At 43.0% G+C, this 17,751-nt stretch overlaps 1 protein-coding gene across 1 annotated transcript in view; it reads left to right on the forward strand.

Annotated features, from left to right (window-relative positions):
• Kcnh8 (potassium voltage-gated channel subfamily H member 8) overlaps positions 1–10,429 on the forward strand; it is a 368,692-nt gene extending 358,263 nt beyond the window's left edge. The window contains exon 16 of the mRNA XM_046422707.2: positions 9,209–10,429. Within this exon, the coding sequence (XP_046278663.1) occupies positions 9,209–9,919 (711 nt within the window). The 3' untranslated portion in view covers positions 9,920–10,429. The remainder of the gene's footprint in view (positions 1–9,208) is intronic.
• The last annotated feature ends 7,322 nt before the right edge of the window (positions 10,430–17,751 follow it).

Raw genomic sequence — 17,751 nt, forward strand, 5'->3', positions numbered from 1 at the left:
CCTCTATCTCCCTGTATAGTTGATCCTTTGCTTCCTGGATTTGTTTGCGTAATTCGTTGTCGAAGTGATCTTTCATTGTCTGATTTTGCTGTTTAATGTCTTCCTTGATACTCCAGATCATCTGAAGCATGTATATCCTGAATTCTTTATCTGACATTCCATCTGCTGCAGCTGTTACCTCTTCTAAAGTTGCGTTGACCTGCATTGCTTGTGGTCCTTTCTTTCCTTGTCTTTTCATACTGCTTGCGTATCTTTCCTGCAGGTGTGGGCGGCGGCTCTGCTCTCTCCTTATTCCAATTGGGGTGTCGTGGCTACCACGCCAGCAGGTCACTGGGCCTGTTCTGGGAGCTGGCGGCGGCTCTGTTCTGCCCCTACTCCAATTGGGGTGACGAGTGTACCACGCCGGCAGGCCACCGGGCCTGATCCGCCGGTCGGTTGCAGGTTTGCCTACCCTGCAGGCGCGGGCGGCAGCTCTACTCTGCCCCTACTCCAAATGGGGTGACGTGTCTGTCGTACCAGCAGGCCACTGGGCCTGTCCCGCTGGTCGGTCGCAGATCTGCCCACCTTTCGGGCACGGGTGGAGGCTCTGCTCTGCCCCTACTCCAATTGGGGTGTCGTGACTACCCCGCCTGCAGCACGCTGGGCCTGTTCCTGGCAAGGGAGGCGACTCTGCTCTGTCACTACTCCAATTAGGGTGGTGTTTGTACCACACCGGCAGGCTCCTGGGCCTGATCCGCTGGTCTGTTGTAGGTCTGCCTACCTTGAAGGCACGGGCGGCGGATCTGCCCTGCCCCTCCTACCACGCCTGCGGACCCCTGGGCCTGATCTGCAGGTTGATCACTGGTCTGCTCACCCTGCGGGCACGGGTGGCGGTTCCGCTCCGCCCCCACTCCAATTGAGGTCACGTGACCACCACACCGGCAGGGCCTGATCCGGGCGTGGGAGAAGGATCTGCTCTGCCCCTACTCGAGTTGGGGTGACGTGTGTACCACACTGGCAGGCCACTGGGCCTGACCCGCCAGGCTGTCACAGGTCTGTTTACCTTGCAAGCGCGAAGGGCGGCTCTGCCCTGCCCCTCCTACCACGCCCATGTACTACTGGGTCGTGGGTCTGCCCACCTGGCGGGTGTGGGTGGCGGCTCCGCTCCGCCCCCTCTCCAATTGGGGTCACACGGTCACCACGCTGGCGAGCCGCTGGGCCTGCTCTGGGGGCTGGCGGCAGCCCGGCTCCTTCCCTCTGGCTCGAGGACAAATTGAGGAGACTCGGGTGACTGAGCCTCACCCCCCTTACCAGGAGACCAACTGCTTATGTCACCGCTGGTATTGATGAAGATCTCTCCTCCACCGCTTTCTGCTGACATCAGATCTCTGCCATGTTGGTATCCTATGCGAATGGCAGCATTTCGTTCCCCTTGTCGGGCAACCCAAGCAACGGGTGAGTCCTGACCGGCCCTCAGCAGGACCCGGACCGAGACGCAGTTTCCGCGGGCTCCTAGCCCCGGTCCAGGGAAGTTCCGGGAGCCGGAACTCGGCCGCTCCGTGCTCGGTGTAAGCTCCTATAAGTGTAAGCTCCAAGAAGCAGTCCCCGCGGGCTCAGTTCCGGGAGCCGGAATTCGGCTTCTTAGTGCTTGGTGTTTGCTCTGATAGTAGCAGGGTCCAAGAAGCAGCCTCCGCAGGCTCCGCAGCCCTGAGCCAGGGCGGTTCCGGGACGGTTCCGGGAGCCGGAACTCGGCCGCCCCGCGCTCGGTGTTCACTCCGATAAGATCAGATTTTAAGAAGCACCCAGGCGCTGAACCCTAGCAATCTGTCTGCAAGCCGCAGGCGAATTGCAGCCTGAAATTACCTGTTCTATGGCTGAATGAGCTGCGGTCAGTCAAAAACAGGGAAGGTGACGTCAGTTTACCAACATGGTGGCTGCTGGCCTCCTCTGTGGTCTGACCGGTGTGGAGAACCGAGATGGACCGCTTCCTTCCCCCGTCTCGAACCCAGAATTCAGCCCTGAGTGCGGTGCTTGCGCGGCTGGCAGAAACTGCAGCGCTGTAACCCTGCGTCTCTATCCCAGCGCGCGCTGCAGACTCTAGCCGCGGGGCGATTTGCTGAATAAGCAGTTTTACCCTCCGTGCGACAAACCTCTCGCGTTTGAGTCCCCGTAGCCGATCCTCGTGCGATGGAAATCCTTCCTCCAGGTTCCGGCGCACCCCACTATTGCTGGAAATTCCTAACAAGATATCCTTTAGCCGTCCTGACTTGTCATACTCCCACACAGTGAAGCAGCACACGGGGGTAATGCACTCCCCTCGCCGCCATCTTCCTCTCTTCTCCGGGAACAGTCTTGTGTGATGGGAGATGGAAGGGTCAGAAGTACTATGAGTATCAGCGAGAAGGGAAAACAAAAACGCTCTGATGAGAAAAATCAAGTATCAGAAGAAGTCTGAAGGGAGTGAAGAAACCAAAAAGTGAGAAAAGGCAGAAGGAAAAAAAGCCCCCCAGTCTGAGGGAAAAGCATGCATCAGGCAGTGAGGGGTAACTTCACTGTGTTCAGTCTGATGGTGTGTGTGTGCACAGGGAGTGGGTGTGGGGGGTGGGGGGTGGGAGGGGATCAGGACATGGGGCCACTAAAAAATGGGAGGGGAGGGGGCTTGTGAAAGAGTTTGTAGTTAACTGCTCAAAAAGAGATGTATTTTCTATTATGAGTGGCGGAAACAGTTAAAGATTTAGGTTGTTTTTGGTTTTGTTTTGTTTTTTTGTTCTTTTTTTAGGGTGTATTTTGACATATTATACATACATGGAGTACAATTTATTCTAATTAGGATCCCATTTAGATTATTATTGAGATGAGTAGAAAAACTGGTTCATTTGATCAGAATGATTTATTTTTGCTTCTCTCTCTCTCTCTCTCTCTCTCTCTCTGTCTGTCTCTCTCTTTCTGGTCTTCTGGTTTTAAATTATCTTTATAAGACAAAATTGCCTTAACTGGACAGAGTCTTGTTTGCAGAGTATCCCCAACAACCTTTTTTAGCAATTGGAAGACTTCTTACCATGCTCAGAAAGCAAGATTCTTTGCTTCTACATTTGATTAAGAATAATGCCTTTCCTGTTTTAGAAGGAATTCTGTTAGCAAGCTCAGCAGGAAGCTGTAAACAAAGGTTCAGTAAAAACCTTACTGCATTTTCCATGGTAGTATGTTGTCACCTTCAGTGTCACCCTGGTCTCCACCTTCAGGAGATGCTGTCTCTCTTGGTGACAGCTGGCTTTGTCTTTATAAAGAGAGATCCCTTTCCTAAAAGGGATTAATTCCCTCATGTCACTTTAATAAGGTACAGGAGTATGTCCCCAGAGACACAATGACAGAAATCTTCCCTAATATAAATTGATCATTATGCTCTGGAGCTAAAGAAAGCTCTATTTCCTTGAGTTCTTTGCTCCTTTTAGTTCCAGCTAGGATAGTAATTTGTTTTCTGAAAAATGTTAATGCTTGTTTACCATTCCTGGAGCCAGTCAAGACCCTGGATACCCACTCAAAGTTCATGGCCTCAAAGTTGTGGTAAAAGTAAGGCATTACATGTCAAGAATGTGCTCTTGATCACATGGGAAAATATCTGTTTATTTTGGAAGCTAGGATAGAAGTTCATCAGAAATGTTTTTTCATTCTGTGGTGAGTCTTGTTTTTGCATTCATATAATTTGTTATGAAAAGAATTTAATGTGTTTGATCACTCTCCCGTTATTTTTAGAGATGATAACAATTTACTTACTTGATGTTGAATTAACAGTTAAACCACTTTTTTCCATGAGACTACCTCTTTGTGACATTGTGCCCCTCATAGATTCTGACCACATTAGCAAAAATCTCTCAAATCTCTCTTAAGCAATATTCCCTTTCTCATGTGATAATGATGTACTCTACAAAAGAAAAATAAGGACTGGGGTTATGGTTCAATGGTAGAGCACTTGCCTAGCATGTGTGAGGCACTGGGTTCAATTCTCAACACTGCATCTAAGTAAATAAATAAAGGTCCATCAACAACTAAAAAATATATATTTTTTTAAAAAATGAGAGAGAACCAAATTTAAAGAGTGTGAATTCTGGACCAAAGACCATCATTCATGAAAGAAATGGCCTAAAAAAATGTCATTTATCTCTTGGTCTTAGTGTTCCCATTCTACAGATTGGGAAATAAGAATGCCTGCCTCAGTGCTAATGGTCAATGCACTCAGGAAAACACACCTGAAACACATTGCATTATAAATTTACTCAGACATTTACTGAATCACATGATTGTTGATCTGTCTAAAATTCAAACCTGTTCTTCAAAGGCTGTCTTTCTTTAATCCTCAGAGTTTTTTGTTTTGTTTTGTTTTGTTTTATACCATTTGGAAACATTTTTATTGGGAGCTGAGCTAATGGTGAGCTTCATAGAAATGAAGTTTGGGCCACCTAGAAGGAAGGATGGTCATACAATCCTTCAACCATCCCATTTAGTGGCAGGAGAGCTAACTACTTGACATGGAACCTGTGAATGTCTGCAGAGCAAAGATCCTGTGATGCTGATTCAAGTGTGATCCATCTGCATATTTATTTATGTATTTTTACTTAGAGACGGGGTCTCACTGTGTTTCCCAGGCTGGCCTCAAACTCCTGGGCCCAAGCCCTCCTCCTTCTTTTTTTTTTTTTTAATTTTTTTTTTAATTTTTTATTGTTGGTTGTTCAAAACATTACATAGTTCTTGATATATCATATTTCACACTTTGATTCAAGTGGGTTATGAGCTCCCATTTTACCCCATATACAGATTGCAGAATCACATCAGTTACACATCCATTGATTTACATATTGCCATACTAGTGTCTGTTGTGTTCTGCTGCCTTTCCTATCCTCTACTACCCCCCTCCCCTCCCCTCCCCTCCCCTCTTCTCTCTCTGCCCCCTCTACTGACATTCATTTGTCCCCCTTGTATTATTTTTCCCTTTCCCCTCACTTCCTCTTGTATGTACTTTTGTATAACTCTGAGGGTCTCCTTCCATTTCCATGCAATTTCCCTTCTCTCTCCCTTTCCCTCCCACCTCTCATCCCTGTTTAATATTAATCTTCTTCTCATGCTCTTCGACCCTACTCTGTTCTTAGTTACTCTCCTTATATCAAAGAAGACATTTGGCATTTGTCTTTTAGGGATTGGCTAGCTTCACTTAGCATAATCTGCTCTAATGCCATCCATTTCCCTGTAAATTCTATGATTTTGTCATTTTTTAATGCAGAGTAATACTCCATTGTGTATAAATGCCACATTTTTTTTTATCCATTCATCTATTGAAGGGCATCTAGGTTGGTTCCACAGTCTTGCTATTGTGAATTGTGCTGCTATGAACATCGATGTAGCAGTGTCCCTGTAGCATGCTCTTTTTAGGTCTTTAGGGAATAGACCAAGAAGGGAATAGCTGGGTCAAATGGTGGCTCCATTCCCAGCTTTCCAAGAAATCTCCATACTGCTTTCCAAATTGGCTGCACCAATCTGCAGTCCCACCAGCAATGTACAAGTGTACCCTTTTCCCCACATCCTCGCCAGCACTTGTTGTTGTTTGACTTCATAATGGCTGCCAATCTAACTGGAGTGAGATGGTATCTTAGGGTGGTTTTGATTTGCATTTCTCTGACTGCTAGAGATGGTGAGCATTTTTTCATGTACTTGTTGATTGATTGTATGTCCTCCTCTGAGAAGTGTCTGTTCAGGTCCTTGGCCCATTTGTTGATTGGGTTGTTTGTTCTCTTATTGTCTAATTTTTTGAGTTCTTTGTATACTCTGGATATTAGGGCTCTATCTGAAGTGTGAGGAGTAAAGATTTGTTCCCAGGATGTAGGCTCTCTATTTACCTCTCTTATTGTTTCTTTTGCTGAGAAAAAACTTTTTAGTTTGAGTAAGTCCCATTTGTTGATTCTAGTTATTAACTTTTGTGCTATGGGTGTCCTATTGAGGAATTTGGAGCCCGACCCCACAGTATGTAGATCGTAGCCAACTTTTTCTTCTATCAGACGGCGTGTCTCTGATTTGATATCAAGCTCCTTGATCCATTTTGAATTCACTTTTGTGCATGGCGAGAGAAAGGGATTCAGTTTCATTTTGTTGCATATGGATTTCCAGTTTTCCCAGCACCATTTGTTGAAGATGCTATCCTTCCTCCATTGCATGCTTTTAGCCCCTTTATCAAATATAAGGTAGTTGTAGTTTTGTGGATTGGTTTCTGTGTCCTCTATTCTGTACCATTGGTCCACCCGCCTGTTTTGGTACCAGTACCATGCTGTTTTTGTTACTATTGCTCTGTAGTATAGTTTGAAGTCTGGTATCGCTATACCGCCTGATTCACACTTCCTGCTTAGAGTTGTTTTTGCTATTCTGGGTCGTTTATTTTTCCATATGAATTTCATGATTGCTTTCTCTATTTCTACAAGAAATGCCGTTGGGATTTTGATTGGCATTGCATTAAACCTATAGAGAACTTTTGGTAATATCGCCATTTTGATGATGTTAGTTCTGCCTATCCATGAACAGGGTATATTTTTCCATCTTCTAAGATCTTCTTCTATTTCTCTCTTTAGGGTTCTGTAGTTTTCATTGTATAAGTCTTTCACCCCTTTTGTTAGGTTGATTCCCAAGTATTTTATTTTTTTGAAGATATTGTGAATGGAGTGGTTGTCCTCATTTCCATTTCAGAGGATTTGTCGCTGATATACAGGAATGCCTTTGATTTATGCGTGTTGATTTTATATCCTGCCACTTTGCTGAATTCATTTATTAGCTCTAATAGTTTCTTTGTAGAGCCTTTTGGGTCTGCTAGGTATAGAATCATGTCATCTGCAAATAGTGATAATTTAAGTTCTTCTTTTCCTATTTTGATGCCTTTAATTTCTTTCGTCTGTCTAATTGCTCTGGCCAGTGTTTCGAGAACTATGTTGAAGAGAAGTGGAGAGAGAGGGCATCCCTGTCTTGTTCCAGATTTTAGAGGGAATGCCTTCAATTTTTCTCCATTCAGAATGATGCTAGCCTGAGGCTTAGCATAGATTGCTTTTACAATATTGAGGTATGTTCCTGTTATCCCTAGTTTTTCTAGAGTTTTGAACATAAAGGGATGCTGTACTTTGTCGAATGCTTTTTCCGCATCTATCGAGATGATCATATGGTTCTTATTTTTAAGTCTATTGATGTGGTGAATAACATTTATTGATTTCCGTATATTGAACCAGCCTTGCATCCCAGGGATGAATCCTACTTGATCATGGTGCACAATTTTTTTGATATGTTTTTGTATCCGAGTGGCCAGAATTTTATTGAGGATTTTTGCATCTAGGTTCATTAGAGATATTGGTCTGTAGTTTTCTTTCTTTGAAGTGTCTTTGTCTGGTTTAGGTATCAGGGTGATGTTGGCCTCGTAGAATGAATTTGGAAGTTCTCCCTCTTTTTCTATTTCCCGAAGTAGCCAAGCCCTCCTCCTTCCTCACCCTCCCAAGGGGTTGGGACTCCAGAATTGATGAAACACAAATTCCAAAGCTCGCTGAACCTTCCTGAGACTCACTGTTCCACTTCTTAACTGTGAGGCTGAGAGGTAGCTTGTTGTCTGCAGAAGTATTTTTTAGATCTGCGGAAAAATTGGGCAGGTATTTGGTCAGGTTCCTCAAGTTCCATGGCCAGCAGCAGGGCAGAAATGTTTTGGCCTGTAGATTTCAGGGCAGGTGTTACTGGTTGGTTGCTTGAACTGTGAAAAACCTCCTTCTGGCATTTTTTTTTTTTTAATGCCTGCCCGAAGCAGTGCTACCTCCTGGTGGGCCTGCCAGGGAGAGTTAGTTTCAGAGTGCACTCTGAGGAAGTGGACTGAGTGAAGCTGCTGGGTGGATCAGGAACGTGTGCTTAAATGTGGAAGAAAATCTGCTGGAAGCAACAGTCTGGGTTTTAGCATCATGGGAGATGGAGCTGCCCTTTCTTTGTCCTGATGGTCCTCAGCCAGGGGGCCCAGCTGCTTCTCTTGGAGCTTTGTGGTTCACGACAATAAAATCAAGTCATTAGAAAGTCCTTTACAAAGTGTAATTGCAACAAACACAAAATATTACATTGTGTTAGTGTTATGAATCTGACCGAAGATTAGAAAATATGTGTGTGTGTCCTGCTTCCTGAAATGTCGGTCTTCCTACAAACACTTTGAAAAAGCTAGATTTGAGTCCAGTTCAATCTGTTGGTGGTTTTCCTTGATTTAAAAACAAAACCCAACACCTAATGTACCTAATGTGGTTGTAGGAAAATGATTTCTGTCATGAATTTAATTATTGGTTTTAAGTATAAAATGAAAAAAAAAGAATATTCTTCAGTGATTCTTAAGCGTTTAGTGACCATGTCTCCTTTTGAGTCTCTTGATAAATGCTAAATGTCTTGCCTACAGAAGCATATAGCACACAATTTGGGTTATAACTTCATGGGGTTCCCTGTTCATTGATAGATTCCAGGTCTCCAAGGTGCCCACAGTGCTTATCTTTCCATTGGAAGTTGTCACAAGCACAGCAGAACCCACTTTGCATTTTTTTTTATTTCCTTCCAATTGTCATTTTGTAGCTTTCCTTTTTTTCTATAGGAACTCTCTCCCTAACAAACCTGGTGTGAATTCTTGCTGACCACCACTGAAGACCCTTTGCCTCCGGAACCTCTTTTAGCATGGACTACAAGAGGAAAAGAGCAAGCTGCCATTCACTTGGTGTCCACACCACCACCACTAGGTGGTGCTCAGTGTGCTGAGTGCTTTACATACTATATCTGCCCCTCCACATTGTTTTGAAGCATCTGATGACTTCTGTGCCCCACTGTGCATCCCACTCTCTCAAAAAAAAAAAAAAGAAAGAAAAGAAAAGAAAAAAAAAAGTCACCATCAGTGTTTAAGAGATGCAAGTTCTACTTCTCTAATTTTTTCAAGAATTCCAGAATTGCTGATTAAGATACCTAGATAATGTATGTTTCTCTAGCTTCCTTCTGAACAAGAATGGCCTTAGGTCATGATGTATGTTCATCCAGATGCTGAACCTTCTCATTCCCCACTCGGACTTGGTTGGACATGGAGTTGAAAAAGACTTTCACATCTTATTAAAAAAAAAATCTCACTTCTCTGCCTCTGCTCTGAAATCTGCTCTAAAATCTACCTCTAACTATTGCCTTTTCGTTTGCTTTCTTCGCACAGGTAACAACGCTGACTCAGGAGGTCTCCCAGTTAGGTAAAGACATGAAGAATGTGATGCAACTTCTGGAAAACGTCCTGTTACCTCAGCAGCCATCAGGGCTTTGCTCTCTGCATACCGCCTCTGTGTGTCCATCCAGAGAGAGCTTGCAGACCAGGATGAACTGGAGCATGCACCAACCTTGCTTACACTTGCAAACAGGTGGAGCGGCTTATACCCAAGCACAACTTTGTCATGGGAATGTCACCTCTGATATTTGGAGTGTGGATCCCTCCTCTGTGGGGAGCAGCCCCCAGCGAACTGGAGTTCATGAGCAAAATCCAGCAGACAGTGACCGTTATCATTCTCCAAACCTCGATTATTCACCTGCCCACTACCAGGTCGTCCAAGAGGGTCATTTGCAATTTTTAAGGTGCATCTCTCCACATTCAGATACCACGCTAACCCCTTTGCAGTCTATTTCGGCTACCCTCTCTTCCTCTGTCTGCTCCTCCTCGGAAACATCTTTGCACTTGGTTCTCCCAAGCAGATCCAGATCGGAGGAGGGCAATTTCAGTCAGGGACCTGTTAGTTCCTTCAGTCTGGAAAACTTACCAGGCTCTTGGGACCAAGAAGGAACAGCATCAGCCTCTACCAGACCCTTGGAGAACTTTCCACTGGAAGTTGTCACAAGCACAGCGGAAGTGAAAGCTAACAAAGCCATAAACGTATGATATCAGCACACGAGACGCAGCTGCCATTTTGAAACCCACCACTGCATGACAGCTTTAGTTTGCCTTTTCTGCCTCTGCAGGCAAAGTTGGGAATCCTGCAGAGGAGTGTGTGAGGAGCCAGTGAAAGGCAGAGCCACCTCCATACTGTAGCAAATGATTTCTAGATCCTAGAAGCATAATACAAACATTTTTCTGTACAGGTATTAACTTCCTGGTCTGTTTGACAGACTTTGGTAAAAGTCCAAAGACCCCGAGGGTCTGAGCAGCTAGAAGTCCCAGACAAAGAATTTGTGGATTAGTTTTGTCCTAGGTGGCTTTTGTGAAGTGCAGCAAAGGTTTTTCCTGAGTGCCTGTTTGTCATTCCTGAACAATATCCATAGCGCTGTTGGCCTCGGGAGCGCACAGCTCCCGCTGATCTATTTTTCTTTTGGTGAAGGCAAAGGGACAATTATCACTGCATGTCATCTCCTAGACAATCAGTCAAATAGAGCTGGTGGCCAGTGGTTAGCTATTCGCACGTTATTTGCCATGTAAATGAAAACGTCTTTATTTATCAAAAAAAAAGAAGCTATTTTTATAACCTTGGTATGAAATATGTATTTAAACTATTTAAAATATTTATAAAGAAATGGATGTTTTCTTTTCATTTTGGTAAAAAAAAACAAGCTTGCTGTTTTAACAAGAAATGCACTACTGTTATGTATAGTAGATCAAAAATTATTTATTATTAAGAGGATGTAGCTTCAAGAGGAATCTCCCTTTTATCTGCATGCAATTTACAACAAATGTATCCTCATACCTCTGGGTTACAAAAGAAAAGTGAGACCATATTTTATTTACGAAATAAAAATGTAGACCAAGTGTCCACTCCAAGAGCTTTGGCTTGGTGGTAGAGAGGGGTCCATCTAGTCTGCTGACTCATGATAATGCCCTGAGTTAAGGCAGCCCCCAAGCGCCAGCAGAAACACCTCTCCTCCAGGTGTCAGACTTTGTAATCCAGGAACCCGAATTTGGTTTGCAGAATAGGAGATCACCATCTACATTGAGCCAGTTTGGGCTCAAAGTGAGATAAAAGCCTTGCGTTTGTCCTTTCCTAGTGGCTTTCTTTCCTGGGAGGCTGTGATCTAGCAAACATTTCCAAATGGAGCCAAGACTTCCTAGCTATGACTGCTAAGAGTGATCCCAGCTTGCCTTGGGTCAATGCCGGACCTCTTTTCTTTAATGCTCCCAACAAAGCCCTATCTCTGCAGAGCATTTGTTGACAGTCCTAATTGGCTGGGGAAGAGAAAAGTCCCAGAGATTACACAGCCAGCATCCTGTGTAGGTCTAGAACCCAGAATGCTCCCTACCTCTCAGACCCACCTACTGCAGGCTCAAATGCTGGACTTGGCAATGATTTAAACATTCACTTAAGTTGTATTTTATGTTTAAGAACATTTAAGCCTTGATCATCCCACACATTTATAAAAGACACATTGAGTTCTGGAGTCCTCCTGTTTTTATTTCCTGCCACAAAGAATAAACAGTCTGAGAATTGCATCATTAAAAACATCTAAACAAACCAAGATTTTCTGATGCTGTGTGAGTCATGCACCCTAAACCTGGCAGAAAGAAATCTTCTCTAAGAAAAATGACTTTGTAGTTCAGGAACCCAAATTTGGTCTGCAGAATAGGAGAGCGCAATTTTTTTTTTAAGTCAGCTCACTCAAGACCTAATGCCTCGCACTCTCAACCCCCCAAATTCAGTCTCTCCTTAGGTTAAAGCGAAAATTGAGGCAAATTCTAGATTTCAAGTACTCATTCATGTTCCCCTTTTTCCTCATCCTACCTATGTAATCATTTTAAGCACCAACAAAAAAGAACTCACTGATGTTGGTTCATGAATATCCACCTGCAAACTAGCACCACTATTACTGATACTGACAATGATGACTGGCATTCTGTTCTCTGAATCAACAGATATCTAGGAATTAATACAAGTTGTGCTCTCTCATCTAGTCATCAAAAAGTGCTAACAGTTACTTAAGTTACTTATTATTATTTTTATTTTACAAATAAAAAATTGGGACACGATTTTTTTTTAAATTTGCCCAGTCACATTGTTCTAAATGATGATTCAATACCATAATGGCCACTCTAGGTGGGTATCCCTTCCTTTGTGTTCAAAATCATCTGCACTGCACCTCAAAACTTTGCTAGCAATTGATTTCTTCCCAGAATCAATGAGTAAAATATTTATTTGTTTTTGTTGGGTTTTTTGTTTGTTTGGTTATTTGGTTGGTTGGTACCAGGGATTGCACCCAGGGGCATTTAACCACTGAGCTACATCCCCAGCCCCTTTTTGCTGAGTTACCAACCTTTTTTTTTTAATTTAAAGAGAAAGGTTCTCGCTGTATTGCTTACAGCCTTGCTAAGTGACTGAGGCTGGCTTTGAATTCACAATCCTGTTTTTAAGTAGGCAAATGAATGGGATGGATTAGTTCAGCTCTGAAGATCTGGGGAAGGCTCCGTGAATAGCTGGAAACATGTCAGTGTGCTTCCATCCAGTCACCTTCTCTGCCTCTACTCCTAAGCTTGTGAACCAGCTGCCTGACCTTCAGGGCATTGCAGGGGGACAAGAAGGAAGGGTGGGCAGGAGAAGGCAAGGTTCCCACTGACCACTCACAGGAGGGCCCTCCTCACCTGAGTCCACCTCACCTTATTCTTTTCTGATCCCTTTCCTCCTCAACGATCTGACAAACGGGACTCTCACATCCAAGAACTCAGATTTTGTTTTATCTTGGTTATGCATGTTGTGACATTATTGTAGGACAAGAGGATCTGAGGTGTCCCTAGATGTTAGATTTTCTAAGCATTGTTGCTGTTTAAATAGCAGAAGCACTCATCTTCTCATCAGGGATGCATTTTCAGATTTCCTCGCCTACCCTTTGCAGAAAGAGCAAAACTGGGATCCGAAGGGAACAGAAGCAATTATTTTCTTTTTTCTTTTTTTTTAATATTTATTTTTTAGTTTTAGGTGGACACAACATCTTTATTTTATTTTTATTGTATGCTGAGAATCGAACCCAGTGCCTCACGCATGCTAGGCAAGCGCGCTACCACTTGAGCCACATCCTCAGCCCCAGCGATTATTTTCTTGATTAAGCACATTTTCTTAAAATAACATTAGGCTGAATGCATGCCTGTAATCCTGGGGCTCCAGAGGCTGAGGCAGGAGATTTCAAGCTTGAGGCCAGCCTCAGCAACTTAGAGAGGCCCCAAGCAATTTAGCGCAATCAGGTCTCTAAATAAAATATACATAAAAAGTGAAAGAGACTGGGTATGTGGCTTGTGGTTAAGCCCCCTTGGGTTCAATCCCCAGTACTAAAATAATAATAATAATAATAATAATAATAATAATAATAATAATAATAGAAACTCAAGTCTTCTATGTAGCTCTAATTCTAAGAATCAGGCAGACACAATATATGGGGTTTTATATTAATTTGATATAAGAGGAAATTTCTGATAGTTAAAGCTACTTACAAATAGAGTTTATTATTTATCCCCAATAGACAAAGTGTCCTCTCAGAGATTATATGACTGTTTGACAGGAACAGAGTTTTCTGAAAGGATCCTCTTTAGATTTGAGGTCTGAAGAATGCGTTCATCAAGATCACATGGGGTGTATTGAAGATACAGAAAATATGGCTTCAACCTGGTCTCTTTGAATGGGGTCTGGGAATCTACCATTTAGTCAACTTTCACTGAAGACTGAGAAATGCTGGCTTAGAATCCACAAAAGTACAAACTTAAATTCTAGCTAACTGAAACTCAGTTAAAGAGCCCTGAGTCTATAAAAGTGTATTAGAGAAGCTTAGTTAACCTCTATCTAAATCAGTAGTTCTCAAGCTTCAGTTCAAATGATGTATTTCTGGGGAATCTTATTAAAAGAGATTCATTTAAAAGGACCCCTAAAATGTGGGCTGAGTCACAAGTCATCCTAATATGGATGATTCAGAGAACAATACTAGAAACCTTGTACTAAAGCAGTGTACTCATCCCCTAGATCATGAGCTTGCTGGATTGGAAGGTAGACAGACTAGAATAAAAGCCATTTAGAGGGCAAATTTTTGCAATACTATTTCTGCACAGTTCTTAACACATCAGTGATTTTTTTTCATGAAGTGATCAATCACTTTTTTTCAAGAGAGCTTGAAACACGCATTCATTACTTCAACTAATAGTAGGTTGAATGCCTACTATGTGCCACATGTCACCCATCCCTCGTGGCTTATTGTAGCTCTTTGATCTCTTGTTACACATGGATTTGTTTTTTAGAATGGGAAAAAAAAAGTGAAATTGCCTTTTGAAGTTTGGTAAACTGATCGGTTCCTCCCAAAAAGGGAGGAATCATATTTGGATCTGAAGCAAGATAGCTATTTAATTAGAGGATGATAACTGCTATCGGTGGCCCCTGTGTGGAGTTGCTAATGTCAAGATGGTGATTCTAAACGTGACAGTGGAAACATCCTGCGTCAGACAGTTCTTTCCAAGGCTGTTTCTTCTCATGAATTGTACAGCTTGTTTCCTAAGGTCATTGCTTTTCCCAAAGTCTATAATGTACCTCTCAGATCACCTCCATCACTGAAATTGGAGCCTCAGTACATGCATAGGCTCTATTAAAGTCTGTCCCAGAAAGCTTCCCTTGGCTTTCTTGTTTCACTTTATATATAGGCAAATGTTCCAAATAAATAAGATATGGAGAAAGGAACAAGGAAGGAACTCAAAGGAGTGTTTGCTTCCAACCATGTTTTCCTTGCTCTGTGACCTCAAGCAGTGAGAGAGCTCTTTGGAGCCTAGATTTCTTCATCTAAAATTTGAGGATTAAAATACATCTAATTTGCGGACTCTTTGTGAGATTTAATGAAGTGATTTCTGTGAGAGCACACTGTCTCACATAAAATGAATGCTAAGCAAATGTCAGTTCATCTCCCCTGGCCCTCCAGCCCCCCGGTTCCTCTCCTGCTTCTCCCTCCTCCCCAGTCTCCTAGTCTCCTGATCCCTCCACCTTTCCCTGTCCCCAGCCTCCCCCTGTGCAACCTCTCACTGGCTCTCCCTTTTCCTCCATTCTCCTCTTGGCCTTCCATCTCTGCTGTCCTTGTCCTTCCCCTCCCCCTTGTGCCTTCCTCCTATCCTCTCCCTACTCCTCTACCCCTCCCTTAGTGTCCCAAGAAAACTGAAAAAAATGAGAGCCCTTGACTCTTCTCCACAAAGGTCCCAGCCCAGCTACCATCCTACAGCTCCTATCATCCACTCATCAGAGTGTTAATAATCTAGTCAACGTTTACCTTTAAAAATAAAAGAGTAGAGACAGCAGCAAGGTTAAAAAAAAATACTTTCTTTGCTCCCAGTTCCTTGGCCTCTTAGTTTTTATAGTTAATGTCTTTTTTAAAAGTGCTTTACAATTACAGAAAGATCCAAGGCATTTATTTGCTAACATGAATATATTCCATAAACACACACTGTTGTTTTTTTATTTTTTATTTATTTACTTATATTACCTATAGTTTCTCTATGGAAATTTGTGGCTGCTTCAGAAACTACACACACACACACACACACACACACACACACACACCATTGATGTCATAGCCACCACTCCAGGCCCCAGAAGGCCTACACTATCAACCAAAACCCTCAGACCCTTCTCTATAATGTGGGCCTCCTTGCCCAGAGCCCCTCCTGTTAGAAGCAGAGCTGATGAAATATCTGCCACTTCACATGGACACCTTCAAAGCATCCTCTGGTTCCCTATTGAGGAAGCAGCTCCCACCAGAGGAAATAAGCTAAATGTCACTCCCTGCGGCTCTTGTCCTGAAAGAATCTGTTCCTTGGGTGGTGTCCTTCATCAGATCCCTGAACAAAACTCATAAAAGATGTGGGGACAGCCCAGCAAGCTAGAGACCATCCCATCCACACCCGTCATTGTAAGGAATTAAATAAGCTTCACATTCTAGAATTAGGCAAATAAACAAACATACCAGCCGGGGTGGGCAAACTGTATCTTGAGGGCAAAACTATGCCTTCTCACACTTTTTTCTTCTGGTTTAGGGTTTTCCCCTAAGGAGATAGGAATCTGGGAACTGGATAGAATCAGATGCTGAAGCTAAGTCTCTGGGTCTTTTTTTTTTTTTCATGGTTGGCTTGATAAAAATAGAACATACACATGTGATACATTTGACTTCAACAAAGAATAAAATGGGAGGAAGTGAGACTTAAAAGTGTGCCTGTGCCTTTTATTTATGTAAAACAGATAAAAAAACAGTATTTTAATTTGAAGGAACTATTTTTATTTAAGAATTTCCTCTAGAGTAAATTGTCCCTTATCTCTTTGGTGCTTTGGTGCTTTTGTTTTACACACACACACACACACACACACACACACACACACACAAATCACCAATGCTAAGATTCTTGAACCATAGCTTGTATCTTTATTCTTCACTGTGGTTTATTTGTCCCAAGGGAGAATTATTTCTGACATCAGCATGAGAGTTAGCAATCAATGTGGTGAAGGAAGAGGCACAGATGCACATCTCAGGGAACACAGAGCCCTCTGAGGAGCTGCGGCCACGTGGCCCATGCTCTGAATGTCTTTGGGTATCCTCACTAGGATTGGCAGTGATGTCTAGGTGCCGCCAGGTTGAAACATGGTTTTCTAAAAGTTGCCATGGTAACCTGTGGCCCAAAGTGAGACAAAGAGAGCTCTTCTTGCTCTAATCAGACAGCCTGTGGAATCAGATCAAATAGTTGTGTCTGGATTTTAATATACAAAAGATATTTGACCCCTAAGCCCAGATAATCATTTAGTATATCTCTGGTTAATTTATGTGAAAACCGAATCTCCAGAAAAGGGATCAGGAAGACTGTGTTTCTGACTCTTGGTTCTCAAAGTGTGACTCACCAAGCAGCAGCAACTGCTGTACCTGAATACTCACTAAAAATGCAAAATCTTGGACCCTGTCCCTGAGCTATGGAATCAGAATCTGAATTGAGCCAGATTCCTAGGTAATTTGTGTACATGATACAGTCTTCGATACACTGGCAGAGATATTGGCTCTTGATTCTAGGTGCCCATTAGAATCACCTGTGCAGTTTCTAAAAGACAGACTTATGGCCCCAACCTCAAAATTCAAATTTATTTTGTCTGGGTGGGACCCAAGTATTGGTTATATTTTAAAACTCCCCAGGTGACTCCAGTGTCCACCCAAGGTTGTAAAAACACTGCTATAGAACAGTTATCAAATGTGGTCCCCTTGGCCAGCAGCAGTACCAGGAATCTGGTGCACATTTGACATACAGATTCTCAGGTTCTATTCCCAACCTAGAATCAGAAAGTCCAAGGAAGGTCCACTCAACTGTGCTGACTCCAATGCCAGTTACAGTTTGAGGACCACTGCTCTAGTCTAGATGACAAAAGAAACAGTGTGGGTTGACCTGGGTCTTAAGCAGAAGTAGCACGTACATACTAATAAGGTGCACCATAAGATACGTATCAGTATCAGCTTCTTCCTGGAGACTCATCACTCTCTTTTTCAAATACTCCTCTGTTTTAAAACCATACTCATGGGTGGCCATTGAACGTAACAGTGGGTCACTATCGTAGATCTTGTGAACCATGTCTCCAGGCCTATAGATGGTGAGTCCTGAGGAAAGCCTAACAAATGCTTGTCTTGTTGATAGTTGTGTTCCAAAATCAGGGCTTTAGATTCCAACACAGAACCATCTCCATTTATATGCCATAAGAAGAGAGCTGTGCTATTTTAATCACATTCACAGAAAATAACTAA

Source organism: Marmota monax, unplaced genomic scaffold (genome assembly GCF_021218885.2).
Source record: "Marmota monax isolate L192 unplaced genomic scaffold, Marmota_monax_Labrador192_F-V1.1 WCK01_AAM20220418_F8-fsc00278, whole genome shotgun sequence".
NCBI lineage: Eukaryota > Metazoa > Chordata > Mammalia > Rodentia > Sciuridae > Marmota > Marmota monax.